The sequence below is a fragment of the Rhinichthys klamathensis genome, unplaced genomic scaffold (genome assembly GCF_029890125.1).
Source record: "Rhinichthys klamathensis goyatoka isolate OS25496 unplaced genomic scaffold, OSU_Roscu_1.1 h1tg000170l_1, whole genome shotgun sequence".
Classification (NCBI taxonomy): domain Eukaryota; kingdom Metazoa; phylum Chordata; class Actinopteri; order Cypriniformes; family Leuciscidae; genus Rhinichthys; species Rhinichthys klamathensis.
In genome coordinates, this window is record NW_026606701.1 from 1,148,063 (window position 1) to 1,169,922 (window position 21,860).

A 21,860-nucleotide genomic window follows, 5' to 3' on the forward strand; every position below is an offset into this window, starting at 1 on the left:
CAGAAAAGCACACTGGGAATGGCAGATCGCTATGGAAGCTTATGTGTAGCAATATTCAATTTGAAATGTAATATGCAAAATGATAATGAAATATGTAAAATGACAATGCAATATGTAAAATGGCAATGCATTTCTGTATTTAAATTTACATTTTTCATTACATTTGTGCAACGTTTGGTGCAAAATGAAAATGATAATTCAATTATATAATTTACATTTGCCATTTCATACATATGTTTTAATATGTAAATTGAATACATATTTTAACGCTTTATAAGTTGCAAAATTAAAATGAAAATGTATTAAAGAAATTATTAGATCTGTTTAAAATGTTCAAGCAAAAACTGTAGCAAAATGATCATTTAAATGTTATTTTTCTTAATTGCATTTACACTCACAGTTAAGACACTTGCGATTGCATTTTCATTAAATGTCCCGCAATGAATGTAGCAAAATTCAATGTGCAAATTGAAAATGCATTCCGAGCCGATCACGCCCCTGCCCCGCCCCCTCCCGCTCTTGTCAATCACTGCATCAAGGCGGAGCTCGGCAACATTTTGAGGTGTTTGGAAGGAAACATGGCGGCGGCAGAGCTGGTACGAGCGTAAATTTACTGGCAGATGAAGGGGAGCGTGAACACTAACAGAGAAATTGTAGTGTTTCCGAAGATTATTACGCGTCTGCAGGTGATAGAACAAGTGCGTTGTTGGACGGTCTGGGAGAATGTTCTGCCTTATCACCCGTTTGATGTCAACATTATGCTGCGCTGTTGTTATCTGATGCAGGACTCTGTTAATGATGGTTTCGTTTTGTATTAAATATTCTCATTGTCTGTTACACATATGCTTAACTTTATTCTTATTACTATTAACTATAATTACCCAATAATGTTGTAGATCCTACAGGTTTTCTTTGCAAATGCACCTACTCTAAAATCACAGAATATGACGGGTCAAATTCATAGCTACCAAAAAATTTGACCGCTCTTTATTTCTTCATAACTGACTGTAATGTTCAACAAAGTGACTCATGTGATGTTTAACCATCTCCCTTTTCTATTTCATAAAGCATATTGGTCAGATATTTATAAATATATAGGGTCATCACGGAATCTGCCGGGTTTTGATGTCATCGTCTATAATTGGTCTTATATTTTAAAAACCGAACCCGCACAAACAAAACTTTAACCGGCACAAACGAACGAGACTATTTTATTTGGAGGATGTGGGGGGCTGGGTGACCTCAGAATGACCTATAAATATTCTTTAAATATCTAAAAAATCGAAGCAGCACAAACAATAAAGCAAAGTAACAGCACAAATGAAGTAAAAACGATTGAGCCTATTTTGCCAACGTTTTGCATTGGTTGGGGGCGGGGCCAACTTCACGCAGTGATTGACAAGAGCGGGAGGGGGCGGGGCAGGGGCGTGATCGGCTCGGAATGCATTTTCAATTTGCACATTGAATTTTGCTACATTCATTGCGGGACATTTAATGAAAATGCAATTGCAAGTGTCTTAACTGTGAATGTAAATGCAATTAAGAAAAATAACATTTAAATCATACATGGGCAATATACGGCCCGGGGGCCGGATCCGGCCCGCATAGTGCTTCAATCCGGCCCCCGCGATGCGATCGCAATTTGGATGAAACACACGCCGAAATAAACATGCGTGACACAAAACAATCTTTAACTTAGGTGGCAAATATGTTTTAGTAATTCTGTGAATTACACTGCGCAAACCAAAATTAATACTACCCACCGGATGAAGGGTTGTCTCCACATAACATAAAATATTCATTTTATTTTATTTTTCGTGTTCGCATTTATGAGGAAAAACAATGTTACGGACGTGTTCTCCGTTACGGACGTGAGCGCTCTGAAAGCGGCACTAAAAGATGCTTTAAAACTTTCACAAAGACATCAAACAGAAAGCACAAAACCTTTCTTTAAAGTGAATTTCGTTTTGTATTAATTGTATCTTAATTTTAATCAATGTTTCATCAACCAATTGCCTGTATTTATAGAGATAATCACGAAACATTAATAACGAGATAATCACGCCGGCGCGTGAACTGGAGCTCGTCTCATAAATGAACCGAAACTCAGCATATAAAGTAGCCTACTTGCCTCACATGTCTACTTTTAAACTGAACAATTCAAAACGAAAGAAAACAGACTACAGACTGCTCTCTGCTATGTAATCCTTATGAAATGTGCATTTCTCTCTGGCGCGTTCACTAGGCTACTGAAGATCGCGAGTCAGCATCGCCAACTTCATCTTAGCCGACAATGACAAAGAAAACACTTATTTATTAATAAACAATTAAAATATCTCCTTGCTATATTTTACATATTCATAATCATTACTTTTGCTGGTTTTGCCAGTCATGTATTCTGCAACGAAATATGTTTTGAAAGTATCCTTCCCAACACTGGAAGTCTGTATGTTAATTAGGGATGGGCATTTTTCAAAAATATTGCATTCGAATATTTGGGCTCATAAAAATCGAATATTCGAATATTTGTTTATTTAAATGACATTTAACGAAAAAGATGCTTTTTTTTTTTTTTTTTTTTTTTACGTTTTTGTCACCATTTCTTTTAGTTGAAAACATTAAACATTAGGCCTATGTGTAAACAAAAAATATAAAAAAACAAAAGCATTAATAAAAGAATGCTCAAGCAGCGCGAACGGGAAAAAAACGCCTAATAAAGCGGTTGCGCCAGATATCGTACAGAACGTACACACACACGAGTCAGCATATGATTATCGTGTTTATATTGTTTCACGTTTATATAGAGAAAAACAATATCCACATGCAGGGGCGCCGCCAGCAATTTATGATCGAGTGAGAAAAGGCGCTGCGCTGACAGACGTTTCAGAGACACAAAGATAACGGTGTTCTAAGTTTCTAACAGCACTTTGCGTTTTCTGCTCTTAAACCGGTCTCCCTCAACGAAACTTAAAGGAAGTATATGTCTCAAAATAATTTTGCTATAAGATAAGTTATCATCTAAGCTCGGATCACGCGGGGTCCAGCTGCGCTTACCTGCAGTCGTGAATGCAGTGTTGGTCAGCTGTCTTTCCTCAGTCGACTGTTTGGATTTCATGTGATTTCTCATTGTGGTGATGATGATATTATAACTCAGATTAATTAATTAATTTGATCAAAAGTAATTCCATTTAGTAAGATCATTTTCAAGTAATTCCAAACTTCGCGATGCAGACGACAACATTATGTGATCAAATACACACAACTTGTTAACACACTCCACAGCGCCACCCAGTGCATTTAATTATAATTGCGAGTTAGTGCTTGGGATTTATCATGGATTCACTGCATTTACGGCCAGCAAAGCAACGTAGTAAAATTCGAATAGTATTTTATTTTACTAATAATAATTACAGATCGAAAATTCGAATATTCGTGCACATCCCTAATGTTAATGTAACCTGCACACATACATTTGCAGTTTTGTTAATAGCTTTCCATCTTGAATAGTTACAGCTGGTATGAATGACATGAACAATGTGCAGGGTAGTGTAGGAAAGTAAATCAAGTTATTGTAACCTTAGAGTGGCCTAGGTCAGACTGGCCTATAGCAAAAATAAATATCAGGCCTTGAAATAGGCTGTCAAAGTAACTGTAGAGTAGCCTTATACATATTTGCATTGAATTAATTTGTACCATTTAATCATGTAACTGTTTAATTGCAATTGTCCAAAGTGTGGCCCTCCGTTTACTTTGCCAAAGTAACTGTGGCCCTCAGACTAAAACTGTTGCCCACCCCTGATTTAAATGATCATTTTGCTACAGGTTTTGCTTGAACATTTTAAACAGATCTAATAATTTCTTTAATACATTTTCATTTTACTTTTGCAACTTATAAAGCGTTAAAATATGTATTCAATTTACATATTAAAACATATGTATGAAATGGCAAATGTAAATTACATAATTGAATTATCATTTTCATTTTGCACCAAACGTTGCACAAATGTAATGGAAAATGTAAATTTAAATACAGAAATGCATTGCCATTTTACATATTGCATTGTCATTTTACATATTTCATTATAATTTTGCATATTACATTTCAAATTGAATATTGCTACACATAAGCTTCCATAGGATCGCTGCCTCACAGTTTGCACACACTCTGAGGAAGAACTGAGGATAGATACAGAAGATTGACGTGTATATATAGGATATACAGTAAACTTGCTGTGTCGGTTATTTGCAAATGACCAATTTATGAATATGCCAAAACAGTAGATCACATGAGATAACTTCAGATGTACAAAATCAATCAACTTTTTTTTTTTTTTTTATGTTATAGGCTATTTGAAATACCCAACTATTTAAATATTTATTTGAAATATATTTACTGTTATTATTTTAAATAAATGTATATATAAATTTACACCATGCCGATAACTTCAGGTGTGGTGTACTTGGAATAGAACTTTTTTTGACCAGATGGTTAATAAAGAGGATGGTACTTGAATAATATTGTAGTTACATTTTTAAGTTGACTAGTTAAACATAAAAAAAACAATCTAAACCGAAATCGTTCTAAAAAAAAAAAAAAAAAAAATTGAGATTTTTATCTTTTGCCATATCGCCCAGCCATAATGCATATGTTTTTTTACCTTGTAATTTTTAATCAAAATGTGATAACTGGACTTAGGGATCATGGGACGATTACCGGTTTCACTATAAACCACGATATAATGTACTGACGCTCAGTATTATCGTTTAAAATTTAATTATCATTAAAACCGTGTTTGATTATCGTGATTTTAATAACTCACTGTAAATCCTGTCCAGCTAGCAACAGTCTGACGCAGGCACGCAACGCGTAATGTTGTTGTTTTTTTATTCGAGAAGGAATGGCGCAAGGCAGTACCGTGCTCGGGAGATTTTCCAGCCTTTTAAGAGGCTGAAAAAGTCCTGAGGGAAATTTAATCGAGGATGGTCACCCTGTCTGCAGAACATGCACAAAAAAAGTCGCTGCAATACACTTAAAATCTGCTGAGTCGTCTTGTGTGACCATCACCCACTGTTGTATAGCGAACCCAAGGCAAGTTAACTTTGACCTCAATACCAAAACTACGTCTGGGAAATAATTGGGCACAAAATGTTGTTTTGAGTTGAAATATTTTATCTCACTCACAATAAACGTGAAGCTTCCGCGAAGAAAAGTTTGCATTATAATGTTTTAAATCTTACCTGCTTATAAATCCATTGTGTACAGCGTACAAAACAATCGTCCAGACAAAATGATCACAACAATATTAGCAAACTCTGTAAACAATAAATGAACTCTGATTTCATTTTCAATACAATCAAAACCGAGACGCAAGACGGCAAGTTGTATTTGAATGAAACACGAACGCGCGTCCGTTGTGATACATGGATGTGCGCTGTGTAATAATGCGTTGCTATTGACGACGGTCATTATAAAGAAGGAAATGGCACAGAATGGAATCTTGGCTTTAAAAAGTGCATAGAGCTGCTTATCTATTTGTTGTTTGTTGATTTTCAAATATAAAACTTGTTGAAATGTTTTCAGTGTGAGCATCAGTTCTTTTTGAACACTTTCATCTCGTTTTAACAAAACCGTGATAATATTGATAATCATGATAATTTTGGTCACTATAATCGCGATATGAAATTTTCATACCGTTACCGTCCCATCCCTAACTGGACTTCTCTCCGGTGACAAATGCCAGACTTTGTCCCTGCAGGCTTGCAAGCAATGGCCACAACATATCAAAATACAATCAAGAACTGATGGGTAGAACCAAGTCCCACCCTAAATTTTTTCTTTTTCAAAAATCCATTACACTCGGATACATGTCGCCATACAGAAGAAAAGAAACAATCTTTTGTTAACTCTGTTTCATCGTGACAAAGAAATGCTATGTCATAAAATGAATAGGAAATATTTTACATTGTGGACTATTTCTAGTACACTATAAGAAGTAAATTTGTGACTGATTATGTGACCCTTTGCACAGACAATCGGATGTTCTTGCTTCCACTGACGCTCAAGAATCAAGATGCTCTTTGGGTCATCTCAAATCATGCTGGAGAACATGATTATCATCAGGTTTGACACACACTTGTAAAGTTCATGCAGTTCCTGTCATTAAAGCAAAAGAGGGACAAAGCAAATACAAAGAAATTCTGAAACTTTTGACTCAAATTGTATTTTCTAATTAAATTAGAAAAATGCAGAAGCATTTTCACTATGCTGGTGGTCTCAGACATTTGAATTTCCCTGTCATTTCAATAGTCAGGTGTGGCATGGCTAACATTAAAAGCCTTTAGAGATCTGCATGTTCTGGTCCTCAAACAAAAATCCTTGCTTTGTGCTCTTCTGACCTGCATTGCACCCAGAAATCTGCTCTACAACATCTCACACTTAAGAACGGTCTTCTACACAACAACAGAAAATGCTGAATAACCAGAAGCATCACCTATTTAAGTCTGTGAGTGAGTATAATGACCCTGAGACAAGTTTTCCTTTGTCCTTTTTAATAGTTCACTAATGAAGTTGGGATATGAAGCTTGACTTTACATACACATTAGGTGTATGTGAGGCCGTTAACTCTAAGATTTTAGAGTCACGTTCCAAAATGATCAAATTTTTCCCTCTCACAGTATGACAAGCCGCTCCACCGTATTAACAGTTCAACTGGAATGTATGACTGAACTTTCAGGGAAAGAAAGGAAAAAACTGGATCAAATAACGTACTACAATGCATTCATAATTAGATTGAACCTTTTTTTGGAGGAATTCACCAACAACGAAAGTTGTTTTACTACATCGAGTTAATATTATAGTCACTCTGTGGCTCGATATTTATTTATACGGTTGATATTTGCAGCACCTGGAGAGGAAACTGAAAAGGAAGCTTTATTTCCTTTGTAAGGCACTTTTAGAAATTGACGTACACAAACTAGTGTAGAAAAGCAAAACTTTGAACAAATCTATTGTTTATTGGTGCAGTTTCGCCCTCAAAGTGCCTTCTCTTCAAAATGGCAGACTTCCTAACTGAAACTAAACGCTTAATATGCAATTTTTAATGGAGATATTTTGCAAGATACTAGGTTGTTTCATTCAGCTCTACAATGGGACCAATGGATATCTGTAGGCGCGTTTGAGGACACATGTCAAACATTTACCCGCCCCACAACTGACCTGATCCTCTACTCTCTATTGTGAATGTGACCCACTTCATTGATCTTTTGAGGCTGTTGGGTCTATGCAAAATCTGACAATTTCTTTCAACTAACTTTCAAATCACGTCCAACAAAACATAGCAATAGCAATCCCAAACCTGGTGACACAGCCGGACAGAACAAGCCGCCCGCTTTTTAAGCATATGCATGAGGTGTAAAAGCAAAAACTCAAATTGGATCACTCACAGTGGTCTGTTCCATTGTTTGACTGCTCTGACAGGAGGTGACAGTGACAGCTCCGAGTGTTAGCATGCGCTGAGATGCTCCTGTGTGACTGTGGGACTGAGATGCATGTTGTGGTGCAGCGCCAGCAACAGTTCTCGGCTGGGTTTTCGGGGTCGACAGCACAGGCCTCCTAAGAGAGGAACGTCTCTCTGTGTGTGGAGTAAGCTCCACCTCTGTCACGCTAACACACGCCCCTCGGACTTCATCGACTGTAAACCTCAGCCATACTTCCTTTCCTGTAATGAACAGTGCATTTCTTATTATAATACATGATATCTTTCTCAGATAAACACAACAACGAATGAGGCTTTAGGTCTTATCAGGCAAAACAGACAGGTTTAGGTGCTTGTTCTAGATCACGCTTGTTCTAAATGAATGATGCCATGAACTTCTGGCAGAACGACGGCAGAATCGGCTGTGAAATATAGTTTACAAAGTGATCGTGTCATGTTTGAAATGTGATCTGCTTCATTAGTAGTCTCAGACACATTTGAAACTTAATTTGGCAGTCATTTGATTCTGTGTTGGAAACTTGTTAACTTACTATATGCATGTTAACTTACTAATGTATGCCAAACTACTTTTAGCAGCTGACATTTTTTAAAGACTTTAATACATATAAATATTAAAATGGTTTATTTTATTTTATTATAATGACATTAAATGAAAAATGCATTCATTTTTCCATTAATTATATTATATTTGCATTTGACTATTTCTTTTCGGTCTTTCTTTAGGTTTAATTTAGGCATTACTAAAGGTTCTACCGAAGTTTAAAACTTCAAACTGTAAAATTGAAAAGCAAAATTTATACGATATTCGGTAAAAAGTTTCAAGTTTCACAGCTGGTGAAAAATATATCACTGGTAAAATAAACAATGTAATGGTTAAAGATAAGAACATTATCTAAAGAGAATCTTCTAATGTAAAAAAAACCCAACATAATATGATTTAAAAAATATGATATCAAATTAATTTATTGAATAGAAAATCATTGAAAACTTACAAAGAAAGAAATACATGTCATAATACTTTTTTTTTTTCTCTTTTGGAACAAGCTTCATGGAAACATTTTTAAATGTTGAAAACCATGTGTCAGACAGGCTGAAATGTTACTGACATCACCCCACATTTTTGGCTTTCTCTTTTTCCACTTCTTTTTTTTTTGTTTACTTAGTAATTGCTGTAAGCATTTGCCTTTTGGCAAAGGTGGAGTCCTGTTCTGCAAGACCATCCCTGTCTATGTCTATATGAAAAGACAAACAAACCGGACTAGTTATCTTCGGCTTCTGTACACCTGCATATAAACGTTCCTCTGCACGGCATCAAACTGCACAAATATTTCTGAATTAGAACATCATGGCAACTTACACACCTGCATACCAAAACAGAACAAAATCCAGAAATCACTGAGAAAAATAACAGAAAAGAAACATGTTTTGTTTTTAAAAAGTCTAGAACAAATATAGGAAGATTACAAGTAAATGGCTTAATAACAAACAAGAGGAAGATTAAAAACAACTTAATTTAAGATACGCCATAAAAATGACTTAGTTTCAGAATGTTTCTCAGAATTGATCTTTTTTACAGTTATTAATGTTGCTTTTTTGTTTGTTCTTTAAAATGATCAAATGATCTAAATAACAAAACTTTTTTTAACATAGCCATTTGAAAAAAATTCAACCAATTAACATATACACATATATAAAATAACATTTAATACTTATTATTTTATTATTATATTATATATATTTTTTTATTATTATATTATATATTTTCAAATCATCATACATATCACAGTACATCGCACATCCACAGATTTCTTTTTTTAAAGTTCCATATTAAAAACTTTTCTAAGCAGCCATGTATAAATAATGTCCACAAAGTAAAATATAGCACACAATAACACTCAAAGCAATCTAAAACACAATTAACCAGTGAGTCTTTGACTATTAGAGGCTGCTGCATGTTTTCTTTCAAGACACTCATCACAGGAATGGCCAGGTCTCCGACTCATTGACCCCTGCCACTTCAACCTGTTGACTGTAAGTTAAGGTCACATCTACTGACTGACTGCAGCACAGAGCTGCAGTCCCATAAATCTGTCCGTACCTGAAGCTACCTGATAAACAGAGCTCGCCTCTGACCGGCGTGCGTGCAGAGAGAGATCCATTTATGGATCAATGCATTCTTAACAGCAGTATTACATGCGTGTATAGAACGTTCAAAGCTTTTGAGGTCTGTGGTCGTGACCATTGCATTCTCGGGTTAAGAACCTATAACTGTCCTGTGCAAACTCACGTCCAAGCTTCCCACCTCAGGCAAGTCAAAAAAGCAGCATTCCATACATCACACTCAACTATATGACAGGGCGAACTCAAATACCACGTCTAATCTTTTCCATTCTGCATGGCGGGGTGAAACATCATTTCCTTTCACCTCAGGCTGTTGTTTACCACTGCAACATTCGGCAAAAAGTTGTGTTTTTTGTGCATGTGCACTCGTGTACGGTTTCTAACCACTGTCGAAATATTTTTTCTGTTGGTGTACTGTTGTTATCGTTCTCCCTTAAGACACCGCGAAAACATCTCCACACAAATAAAGACAGAACAAAGAAAAGCTGTCTCGTTTTGCAAGCCACACTGCAAGAGCTCAACCAATGAGAGGTTTCTATCAGGCAGCGTAAAGCCACCACCGGTGCACGGTGTTGATTTGGTAAAGACACGACCGATTTACTGTACATTTGAGACGGGAAGTGGTCACGCCACCCCTGCTGCTCCACTCCCACCTCTTACCCCTCCCCCTCACCACCTGTGCGAGTCTCACAGGATGCACACACATTTACACACCTCCAGCTGCACAAAGAGTAAAACCACATATCATACTTGTTTTTATTCATTCACACCTCAGTGCCCCACAAATCATCAATTTACTACAGAGAACGTAAAACGCCTCTCAGACAATAAACTGTTGTTTTGAAGGTTAAGTTAACAGTCAGTCGACGATGCATATTGAAATCATAATGGGGACAAAACTAATGAAATTATAAAACGAATGACAGTAAGCATGGTCCGCAAGTTGTCTAGCTGAAAAACAAAATGGTAACACTTTACAATAAGGTTTCATTAGTTAACAACTTTAGTTAACAAACTAAGAATGAACAATACTTCTACAGCACTTAGTAATTTTAGTTAATGTTAATTTCAACAGTTACTAATACATTATTGAAATTAAAAGTTGTATTTGTTAACATTAGTTAATGCACTGTGAACTAACATGAGCAAACAATGAACAGCTTTATTTTTTATTAACAAACATTAATAAATAGTAACAAATGTATTGCTCATTGTTAGTTCACAGTTAATGCATTAACTAATGTTAATAAATAAGACCTTATTGTAAAGTGTTAACAAAAATAGATCGAAATGAATTTTTATTCAATTTTAAAACACTAAAGTTTAAAATCCTTTAATATTAATGATTTTTTAATGATTAATGAAATGTATTCATTTATAAAAATGATAAAGATTGTAAAAATACAGTTAATAGTTATATTATACAAAAAAAATAATAATACTAAGAAACATTTATACCAAGTTATTATTCTAAATATTATTTTAATTGTCAAAAAACATCAACATTGAATCCACCAACAGATTAATCAATGAATGATGCGGAGTTCATTGTTAACATACATTTATGATAAAATATTTCTGTTAAAAAAAAGTAACTGGCTGTTATGTCACTGTTTGAAAGTTGCCAGCTAGTAAACATCCATTCGTTTACGTTCATTATCTAAACGTATCAATCTGAAGAAAATAAGAAAAAAAATAATGTTATATACACTATGTGAAACTGTGGTCACCCCCCAATCACCCTTTTTTCAAACCTTCGAAGCATTTAGTGTAAAGTAATAAATCCAAAAAACGTACATTTAAAAAAAAAAAAATTCACACACACACACGCACGCACAAACATGAAATTGGAAATTGTGTTAAAACCTCCAAGTTACCAAACACAGTGAGGAAAGCTTTACAACTTGAGGTTAGTCCATCCATCACTCCTCTAGAGTGTTAAACACCACTGACTTGTTTGTGCTGACAACTGCCGAAAGATTATTATTTATTCATGATTATTCATACAAACGTTCATCATTTGCAGATGTTTCCAATAGACCGCTGTGTAAAACAACCTCCACACACACAATGGGAATGTTTTGTTCTTCGTTCTGAAGTGCAAAGCAATACAAATAAATCCGTCTGGGAGGAATTCTGACCTTTGCCAGAGCCGACGTTCCCTCTGAGTGCAGTCCGCCTGCTGAGTCGCTCTGGCAAACGGAAAACAACTCGCCAGCCACACAGGGGTCACCCCTACTGCCCTCCCTCCCTCGCTCACTCACTCCAGCTCTGATTCTCCTCTTACTTGCTGTCTCTCTCTAAAACAATGATCTCACTCACTTACCAGGAATCCGCTGATTGTTTTAAATACCTTCCACTCTTGTGGACTCAAATCACTTTTTCCCATCCAAAAAAAAAAAAAAAAAAAAAAAAAAAAAAATGGCAGAGGGGGAAAGAAAATGACCTTGGCAGGAAGTTCAGTATCTAGCATGCCTGAGACACAGTTCATTCGGGCTCTTAGCCGACATTGTTTGAAATTACTGCTGTCCCATACAGCAATCCAATACAAAGTAATGGAGAAAAAGTAAAAGGGAACGAGAGGGAGAAAGAGGTCAAAAACATCCACATTTTTCTGCAAGTTAGGGTTGGCTTGAAATCTAAGGAATTCGAAAATGAAGTTGCCAAGGTGAAGGAACCGTCTATTTTGTTATTTCAACCTAAGCATTTCTCTGACGAAGAGGTTTTGACAGCATAGCTGTGGTATGTTCACCTGGGATAAGCCTCGACAGAGCATCCAATGACGCAGAGAAAAAACATCGACACTTCTGTAAATCTGACTTCTGCTGGCAGATACCCAGACGGACATTTCTCTTAACTTTTAATCATTCACATAAACGTATACGGTCCGGGTGTGTAAACCTGGCAATAGCAGCATTTCACATTACCCCTGTAATGCTCTATTTTTCATATATGCTAAAATATGCAGGAAAGCATTTGATACCGTCATCCTGACAGATGGGGGAAAGAGGAAAAAAAGAAAAAGTAACAACAAAACACATTTTCCAGGCTGGGCGGCACTAGAGTGTGTGTGTGTATATGCATGTGCTTTAGTAAGTTTTGTGGTATAGTGTGTAGGTTATATTTAGACGGAGCATCAATATTGACACAGCACAGTGCGTATGACTCATCCGTCCCAACACAGGCCAGTGACACCCCTGCCGTCCCCCACAGGTTTCCTTAGTCCTATTGTGTGATGTGAAACCATTTTAATTTGTGTGGGTGTGTTAGTGACAGTGTGTCCATGTATGTATGGATGTGTGTATAAATATATATATATACACACTGTGTGTGTGTATGTAATTGCCTGAGGCTATGCCTGGCCCACATTCACTGTAGCACTTGGACTGGCTGTTTGCATGGCGGTTTAGACACTCCTGCCTGCTTCAGTCGGGTCACTGATTGCCGGTTTGTCATTTCTGGAGAGAGTAGCGCTGAAGTACTCTGAGCTTAAGGCTTCAGAGCAGCCAAGCATTGATAAGGTGTCCTGGAGAATTCTGCAGACAGCAGCACAAGAGCGCATAAATAATGCTGGAACAGTTAAGAGAGTGAGAAAGAGAGGGAGAGTTGCAGACAGAGATCCAGTGACACACTACATACATATATGCTGCTTTCCAATTCTCATGGTGCCTACTACTGTACACTCATCCCTCCATATACTGGACAGAGGAGTTAACTTGGCGTGCCGAAATGTGTTCATTTGGAATACTCTGCAATGTTAAATATTATGCAAAAAACATACTTTTAAATACATAATACAAATACACTATCGTTGAAAAATGTGGATTCAGTAAGATTTAAAAAATAATAATTAATGCTATTTATTATAAATTAAATTAAACTAAATAATACTATTTTTCAGTAAGGATGCATTGAATTAATCAAAAGACAGATTAAAAACGCTGTTCTTTTGAACTTTCTATATATCAAAAACAATATCATGGTTACACAACTGTTTTTAACATTGATAATAATAAGAAATGTTTCTTGATTAAATTAAAATATTTTCAAATAGAAAACAGTTGTGTTCAATTGTAATAATATTTCCCAATATTACTGTTTTTTTTATAATAATAATAAAATAAATGCAGCCTTGGTATACGTTCATATATAAATATAAAATCTGCGTTGAAATGTAAATTGTAAATTTGAAATGTTTACATTTATATTTAAATGTAAATATAAATTCTTAATATTATACATATTTGTGCTAAAATAATATATAATATTTAAGTTAACATAATTTGTCAGTCATTACAAATGATTGTGTGAAATGAATTGTTTAATTATTAACATGCACGTATGTGTCATTGTAACAGTCGCACCGCTTATTTCCGCAAACAATTGTGTAAATCAAGCTTAAAAAAAACACCCTCAACTCCTTTTCACCACATTTATTTTAGTACTCGAGTGGTGTGCAAAAACTGGCGGGTAACGTTCCCTCTTCACCTCCTGTTAAGTCACATGATGCAATAGATGTCGACTTGTTCCTATATGCTATATCATTGTTGCAGTCTTTATTACTGATGATCATACATGCTTCCAATGATCTGGAATCTTTGAAGGCTACCAGTTGGACCTAACTGCTCTAATGCAACATGATAGTGAGCCACCTGTTGGACCACTCTATCTATTGTTAGTAAGTCAGCACAGCGTAAGCTGTACTGTACATTGGGATCAGACAGAAAAAACCGAGTCAGCCTTACTTGGATCTATAGTTTCTATTGGTTAAACTCCCACTCTAAGAGGAATGCAAAGGAGATAAGGAGAGAAGAGAGATGTCTGGCACATGGGAAATGTGAGAATGAATGAGTTGCAGACAGGAGAGTAAAGAACAGCTACATGAATGAGTCTGCAAAGTGGAGTGAAGTAACCAAACAAGTGAACAAGTCTGAAAGAAGGAAAACAGTGTGATATAGTGGTCTGTAGTTCTCCAGTTCCAGTGCACATGTGACTCAGCAGCTGCAGGCATGGATATTCTGACAGGAATGACAGATCTAAATTTAACCACAGAACACATGCACACACAGGACAAATCATCCACAGAAATCTCCAAGAGATGCACTTAGCTTTATACTTATATAGGTTGTTTTGTGCAATACAAAAGCAGTACTTCTTTAAATAAATGCGTACAAAACGGGTTCAAATCACAACCTAAAATACATATTCATATGGAAATAAGTCTCTTATGCTCACCAAAAACACAGTAAAAACAGTAATATTGTGAAATATAATTACAACCTGATATAACTTATTTTAATATATTTTAAAATATAATTTATTCCCGTAATGGCACAGCAAAATTTTCAGCTGCCATTACCCCAGTCTTCAGTGTCACATGATCCTTCAGAAATCACTATAATAAACCAAGTCAGTGATTTTTTAAACCAAGTCAGTGATCATCATGCCCATGGAAAAATATATATATATATATATTCCGGTTTGAAGAGACATAAGGATGGGTAGATGATGATGACAGACATTCAGTTTAAAGCAAATAATCTGCTGAAGGAAGGTGTGACTCAATTGGACATGTGAATGCATGATTACTGCCACAGCGTTTTAGACTTTTCTTTACTTAGAATAATTGTGCTAATTCATTTTTAAAGATGCAAATTATATGGAAGATGCATTTAAACCTTCTTGGCTCAAAAACATTTTTTTGATTAGAAATATTATTAAACATGTACTTTACATAAAGAATCTAAAACTAGCAGGGCAAGGTGCTCAAATGGTGAAACCAAACTTGTTGTAAATTGAAACTGCATAGTTTCACAATGCTGAAGAACTTTGCGGTTTAAATACCTGTCAAAGAAACAGCAAAACTAACAAATGACTGCAGATGATGTGCTCCTAAATAAGAGTAACAGCTGAGTAAACTGACACTTATCAGCTTGATCTAAAAAAAAAAAAAAAAAAAAAAAATACATGAAACTGTATTTTGCCCCTCACTGTTACTCAGACAGGTACGGCTAGTTTTAATTTTTCTTTTGACAAAATTAGAATGCCAGTAAAACCGCTTCTATGCTCCTATACGGCCACTATTATAAATTAGGAAACAGTTCATAATGACTTGGATCTAAATTTAAGCTAAACTGACAAATTATGACAAATGGTATTAAGTCTTAGAACAACTTACACTACCATTTATATAAGTTTGGGATCAGTAAGATTTTTTAATACTTTTAAAAGAAGTCTCTTATGCTCAACAAGGCTGCATTTATATAATCAAAAATACAGTAATATTGTGAAATATTACAATTTAAAATATTTTTTAATTTGACAGAGCTGAATTTTCAGCATCATTACTCCAGTCTTCAGTGTCACATGATCCTTCAGAAATCATTCTAATAGGCTGATTTGCTGCTCAAGAAACATTTCTAATTATTATCAATGTTAAAAACAGTTGTGCTGCTTAATATTTTTGTTAAAACTGTGATACATTTATTTCAGGATTTTTTGATGAATAGAAAGAACAGCATATATTTGAAACAGAATTTTTTTGTTAATATCTTTACTTTCACTTTTGATCGTTCTAATGCATACTTGCTAAGGTAAAGTATAAATTTGTTGTTTTGAATAAAAAAAAAAAAACAGTAACTTTTAGTTTAGGATCCAATATGACCTAGTTGCTTAATAGCATGTCTATTGTAGCATGTTTATTAGTACTTATAAAGCACATAAATGCCATATTCTACTTCCCTTAATCCTATACCTAAACTTAACCTTACTAACTATTAATAAGCAGTAATTAGGAGTTTATTGAGGCAAAAGTCGTAGTTAATAGTTAGTTAATAGTGAGAATTGGCCCCTAAATTAAAGTGAGACCAAAAAAATCTTACTAAAACCTTTTGAAAGGTATTGTACATTGACAATCTCTCATCTAATTGATAATCAATGAGATAGAGAGCAGAATGGGAGAGGTTTACTATGTGCGAGACGGGCTGCCAGTATCAAAACAGCAGCTGTGCTACAGAAAATCCTAGACGCACGTCATCCATTAATAACTACACACATAAATCCCTCGATTCAGCATAAAAACAGAACTCCCGCGAAGAAGGAGTTTAAAAAGCAATGATCCAAACGTGGCGGTAATTGTGTTAATTCAGCGCTCCGAGTGGAATTCTCTTTCTGCACGCTGCTGTGGGCCGGAGAGACTGTTGACTGTTACGGAATTCCTGGTGTGGTTTTTATGGGCTTCCATTGAGCCGAACGCTTCCACTATTCCACCCATAAACTTCCTGCTCGTTCGCGCATGTTGTTTTTAACTGGAGCTCAATTCAGGCCAGATGTGGAGCAGCCTGTCAATCTTTTCATTTATCAGCTTATTTGCATGTAAGAGCATTGGATGACAAGATGGGCAAGTGGATGCCAAAGTGCACAGACAAAATGATTTACAATCTGAATGAGGTAACACCACACAGGCACAGCAATCCCAAAAATCCTAGAGCAAAATGGTCCAGTCAGGATTTGGCCTGTGGTAACAGCCAGTGAGATTTGCCTTGGCACAAACACCGATGAGGGTGAACACAGAGAGATTCCTTCTACCGTCTGTGGGATTGTGTGCCATTATAGACACGCTCACTGCAGTGACTGATGATGCCAATCTCTCACTGCCACCCAAAATGCCATGTGAGAACAGAAAAAAGTCCCATCTTAAATGGCTCAGCTTGCTCTCTTTTTTTCTTTTTCTCCTTCTCAGAGGCTGGAACTCGGTCAAACATGCCTTAGCGCTGACGTGGGACGGCTATGGGAACATGTTTTCATACCCAAGGCTCTTATTCTCTGCGAAGAGCTTTACTGGTGGGCTTATTCAAACAGGCGGGAGAGAAGAAATGCTAAAACTTGTAAAAACTCAAATGTACCAGAACACTGCTGTTGAAGTACTATGATGCATGAGTGTTTAAAATACATTTAATCCAATAACAATCATTAGGCATTAATGAGGTCGATGTAAAATATCCGTTTATTTTCCTACTACAGTTATTCAATGCCATCCATAAACTCAACCAAAATGGGATAGGCTCTTTTTTGAATTATTGTTAAAACCTGTCAGTTTATGAATCATCAGCATGAGAACGCCTGGACAAAAAAAAAAAAAAACGTTGCTGTTAAACTGATCTTGAATGGAGTATATTCAGTCATGTTCTTTAAAGAAAGAATAAAATCACAAGAATACATTACAAATAATACAAATCATTAGTTTAGGGAATTTGCATTTGATGAATAATTCATTCTAAAATATCTAATGAGTTGTGAGCAAAGCAAAATTAACAAATCATGAGAATGACTTGCAGAGAAAACAAACTGAGGGTGGGTTTATATCAGAAATGGAGGGGGATCTTAATGAAGGTATTAACTGCGCTGCAGACTCATCCTCCCTGAGAATATGATTTTATTATGAGTGCTGACAGTGGCCTTTCTTTCCCTATAAGAACATTTCAATCTGATCAAATTGAACAAGATAGCTTGGCATAGGAGGAGTTTTATGTATGGTACTTTAAAACAGGGGTTTTCAAACTTTCGGAGACTCCGAGGGGGCTGGAAGGGAGTACTGGGGTCCATGGAAAAGTTTAGGGGAGAAAAAACTGTGTAAAAAATGCAAAAATAATAATACAGAGAGAAAATAAACAAATTAAAATGGATTAAAATACATCAAATAAAAGATATTAAAATAATAATAAATTGATTTAATAAATAAAAGTACAGTATTTTTAGTAGACAAAAAACAGTGTAAAAGAACATAAATATTTCCCACATATTATTTTCCACTTATTTCAATACATTTTTCACAGTATAACTGGGGTCTTTATAGGCAACATGAAAATATATACAATAGCTGCCTTTTGAAAACCCTACTTTAAAAGAGAGCACAATTACTTTTGTTTAGGGGGAAAATCGAATAAACTGATCATTATTATTATTATTATACAGTTCAGGTAAATTACCTTAAACCAGACCTATAGCACAACACACAAATGTGTACCATTTATTAAGATTATGTTCAAGTTGCATCATTTACTTGTACTCAAAACACTAGGACTACTTTCCGTGGAACACAAAAGGAGTTAGGCAGAATGACAGCTTTAGTCACCATTCACTTTCAGTGTATGATGCAAAAAGATGCAATGTTAGTGAACGGTCATGAGGCTGTCATTCTGCCCAACATCTCCTTTTGTGTTCCAAGGAAGGAAGAAAGTTGTACAGGGTTGGAATAATGAGTAAATGATGACAGAATGCTCATTATTTATATATATATAAAAAAAAAACTAGCCTATCTCTTTAAGGCATCTGCTGATGGCAAATGTATAGCCTATCTGTGTGATCTCCATCAGGGAGATAATAGCGTCATATCTACAACACGAGATAATGCACGTGTTTCTATACATTCAAATCGATTTACAAACCTAAAATCATATTCATTTTTTTAAATTAAGACATTACAGTGGGTTTTGTTGGTTTGCTTCAGTCGGCCTTAAAGGCTTATAGAAGGGGGAGGGCGCAAGTGTTAACAGTTTTATAAAAGGGACAAGTGTTAAAAAGAAGCAATGCCATGAATAGGCTATTTGGACAATGTGAAATTAATTTAACATTCAAAACAATGTAAAAATACTTCACGATACGTTGGCGGTTGAACAATTCAGTCTGGGGCAAAGGAAAAATATCCTGGACGATTCAGTAGCGCCGCAGACAAAGGAATGCACGCGCAGCTCAAACTGCTGCATCACCTCATTTCAAATGCCTTCACTTTGATTCATTCAGACGCTTGTCAACTCACTTACTGAATAACCGGAATTAATTAAGTCCAAAAGAAAAATATATAGGTCTATATATGTATATTCACATATAGCCTATTATTATCCAGGAATCCCACCACAAAATCATCATTCCGGTTCATGCCTATTATTATTATTGAGTGGCTTTTTGTTTCCATGTGTGGGAATTAGTGATTTAAACCTGGGAATAAAACCGCCATGTCATTCATAACCAATTCACTTTTAAAAAAAAATATATATTTTACAGATATTTGTCTACAATAACAGAGAAGAGTAGGCTAATCATTACGTCGCATTCACGAATGCGCGCTCGCGCTTATTCTACATCCACCTCTGCCGGTGTCCGTTAAATTAGTCGTATTATTCAAGGCGGAACTTAACGAGATAATGCGAAACACCTGCATCATAGAGTGCAGTTCATCGAGTTTGTTCATCATCATTGAGGGAAGACCGGAGATCCAGCATTCCAGCGTGCGCGCGCTGAAAACGCTCCCTCGTTCCTTTAAATGGTAGTCGAGACGTTTGCATTGGCTGCTGAACCAAATAAGGCTCGCCGTCCCTTACACAGCAAATATGCTGCTGGTTTTATGGGGATTAATCAGAGTGTGTAATGCAATGGCTGTGGTTTACATCAGAGATGTGCTGCGCAGAACAAAGACAGCTTGCTTCCAATTTTTACAACCCACTGCAGTAGCCTAAGCACATTTCCCAACCAGCCGTGTATTTTTAGCCGATTGCACTTTGAAACAGAGATGAGCTGATACATGCAGCGCCTGCTCTCTAGATTAAACCCTCGTGTGTAATTCTAATAATAATAGATAAATAATCATGATTTTAAAATCAAATCAAGTTAAGAATATTAAACGTTGCGACATTTATTAAACTACTGTGATGAAAAAACAAAACAAGAACCCACTTTAATTCTCAACTCCTCCATTCATTGGGAAGGAAAGGAGGCGGGAATCTACACCGGGGGTCTCCGTCGTTGTTATGATCGGTCAAGGCCGAGTGACAACTTCTTTTCTTTAAGCGAAAACAAGCCATGCCTGACCCCTCCTCCTCCTCCCCCCGGGATCGCAGTGCATCCCACTACTAGCAAACACACTCAAACTATTGTCACTTCTGCACAACAGGATGTGGTAACATTACGTTAAAACGGGAGTGTGTTTTCAGCTAAAGTAAACCCTGGCAGGCATGCGGTCTAGCTTTTTCCCTTTCTGTGATATTTGCCTATATAGCGAGAAACAAAGCCTCCAAGTACTGTGAAAGCCCACTCAAAAACACAAGTTTGGCTCTCCGTTTCCATTTACGACAGATGAACCACATGTAACGCATGGATAAAATAATAATAATCATGCAACTCACCTTCAGCCTAGTTTTTTTTTCCCCTTGTGATGCAGCCCTTTTGTCCGTTTAGCAATTTTTTTTTTCTCACATGATGACTTCCTTGCAGACTCCTAAAGTCCCCGGGCTGCAGGGAGATCACGTTTTTGCGGTGCACTCTTACAATAATTATTTTTCTTTAAGGAAAAAAAAAAATCACGTTTATGGTTGTAAAAGTGTTTATAAAAACGCGTGTGTGTAAATGTGTGTGTGTGGTGATCTCTGCAGCGTGCGGCTCCGTCTCCTCTGTTTGTTACACTCGAATGAAACGCCTACTCTCAATCGCTACATTGTTGACATTCGCGCACTGACGTCACCCCACCCCTCATTCACAACAGCGCTGCGCATTGCGTTGCTGCCTCCAGTGGCAAGGCACTTTACTCCAAATATATGTGCGCTGCCGCGGTGTGTGTTCCGACGCCAATTTCACGAGTACAGGCTGATCCTAGACGAGGACTGGGACACACGTCTTGAGAGACTTTCACATAGAATACATACAGATTGAAACTGACATGCGGTTTGAAATGCGGTAGGCTACATAATTTTCTGTTATTGTGTTTTCGCTTTTTGTAATACCCCTTAAAATAAGTTTATTAAAAAATGGTTGTGTATGTATATATATATATATATATATATATATATATATATATATATATATATATAGCCTATATATATATCTTTCAAAAATTATGATATCATATGATCATATATATATATATATATATTATGATCATATGATATCATAATTTTTGAAAGATATATATATAGGCTATATATATATATATATATATATATATATATATATATATATATATATATATATATACACACATACACACACACACACACACACACAGTAGTGGCCAAAAGTGATGTCCAGAGGGGATTGGTTTGGGGATTTATTTTTAATGACCCCTACAAGTTTGATTAAATCATCAAAATATAAGGAAACTACTTTATTTTTTTTTAATATGAGGGCGGACTAAAACTAAACTTGGTTAAGGTAGGCCTGTTTATCTGACAAAATTATTTTTGAAAGATAATT

General features: G+C 35.9%; 1 protein-coding gene across 2 annotated transcripts in view; it reads right to left on the reverse strand.

The window, feature by feature from the left end:
• Positions 1–21,109, reverse strand: part of bach2b (BTB and CNC homology 1, basic leucine zipper transcription factor 2b) — a 106,765-nt gene extending 85,656 nt beyond the window's left edge. Inside the window, exons 1-2 of one of the 2 annotated variants that reach the window (XM_056259859.1) lie at positions 20,798–21,109; positions 7,444–7,718 (exon numbers count right to left, since the gene is read on the reverse strand). In XM_056259859.1, the coding sequence (XP_056115834.1) occupies positions 7,444–7,509 (66 nt within the window). In that variant the 5' untranslated portion in view covers positions 7,510–7,718; positions 20,798–21,109. The remainder of the gene's footprint in view (positions 1–7,443; positions 7,719–20,797) is intronic. The other variant, XM_056259861.1, reaches the window with a different exon arrangement.
• Positions 21,110–21,860: the final 751 nt, after the last annotated feature.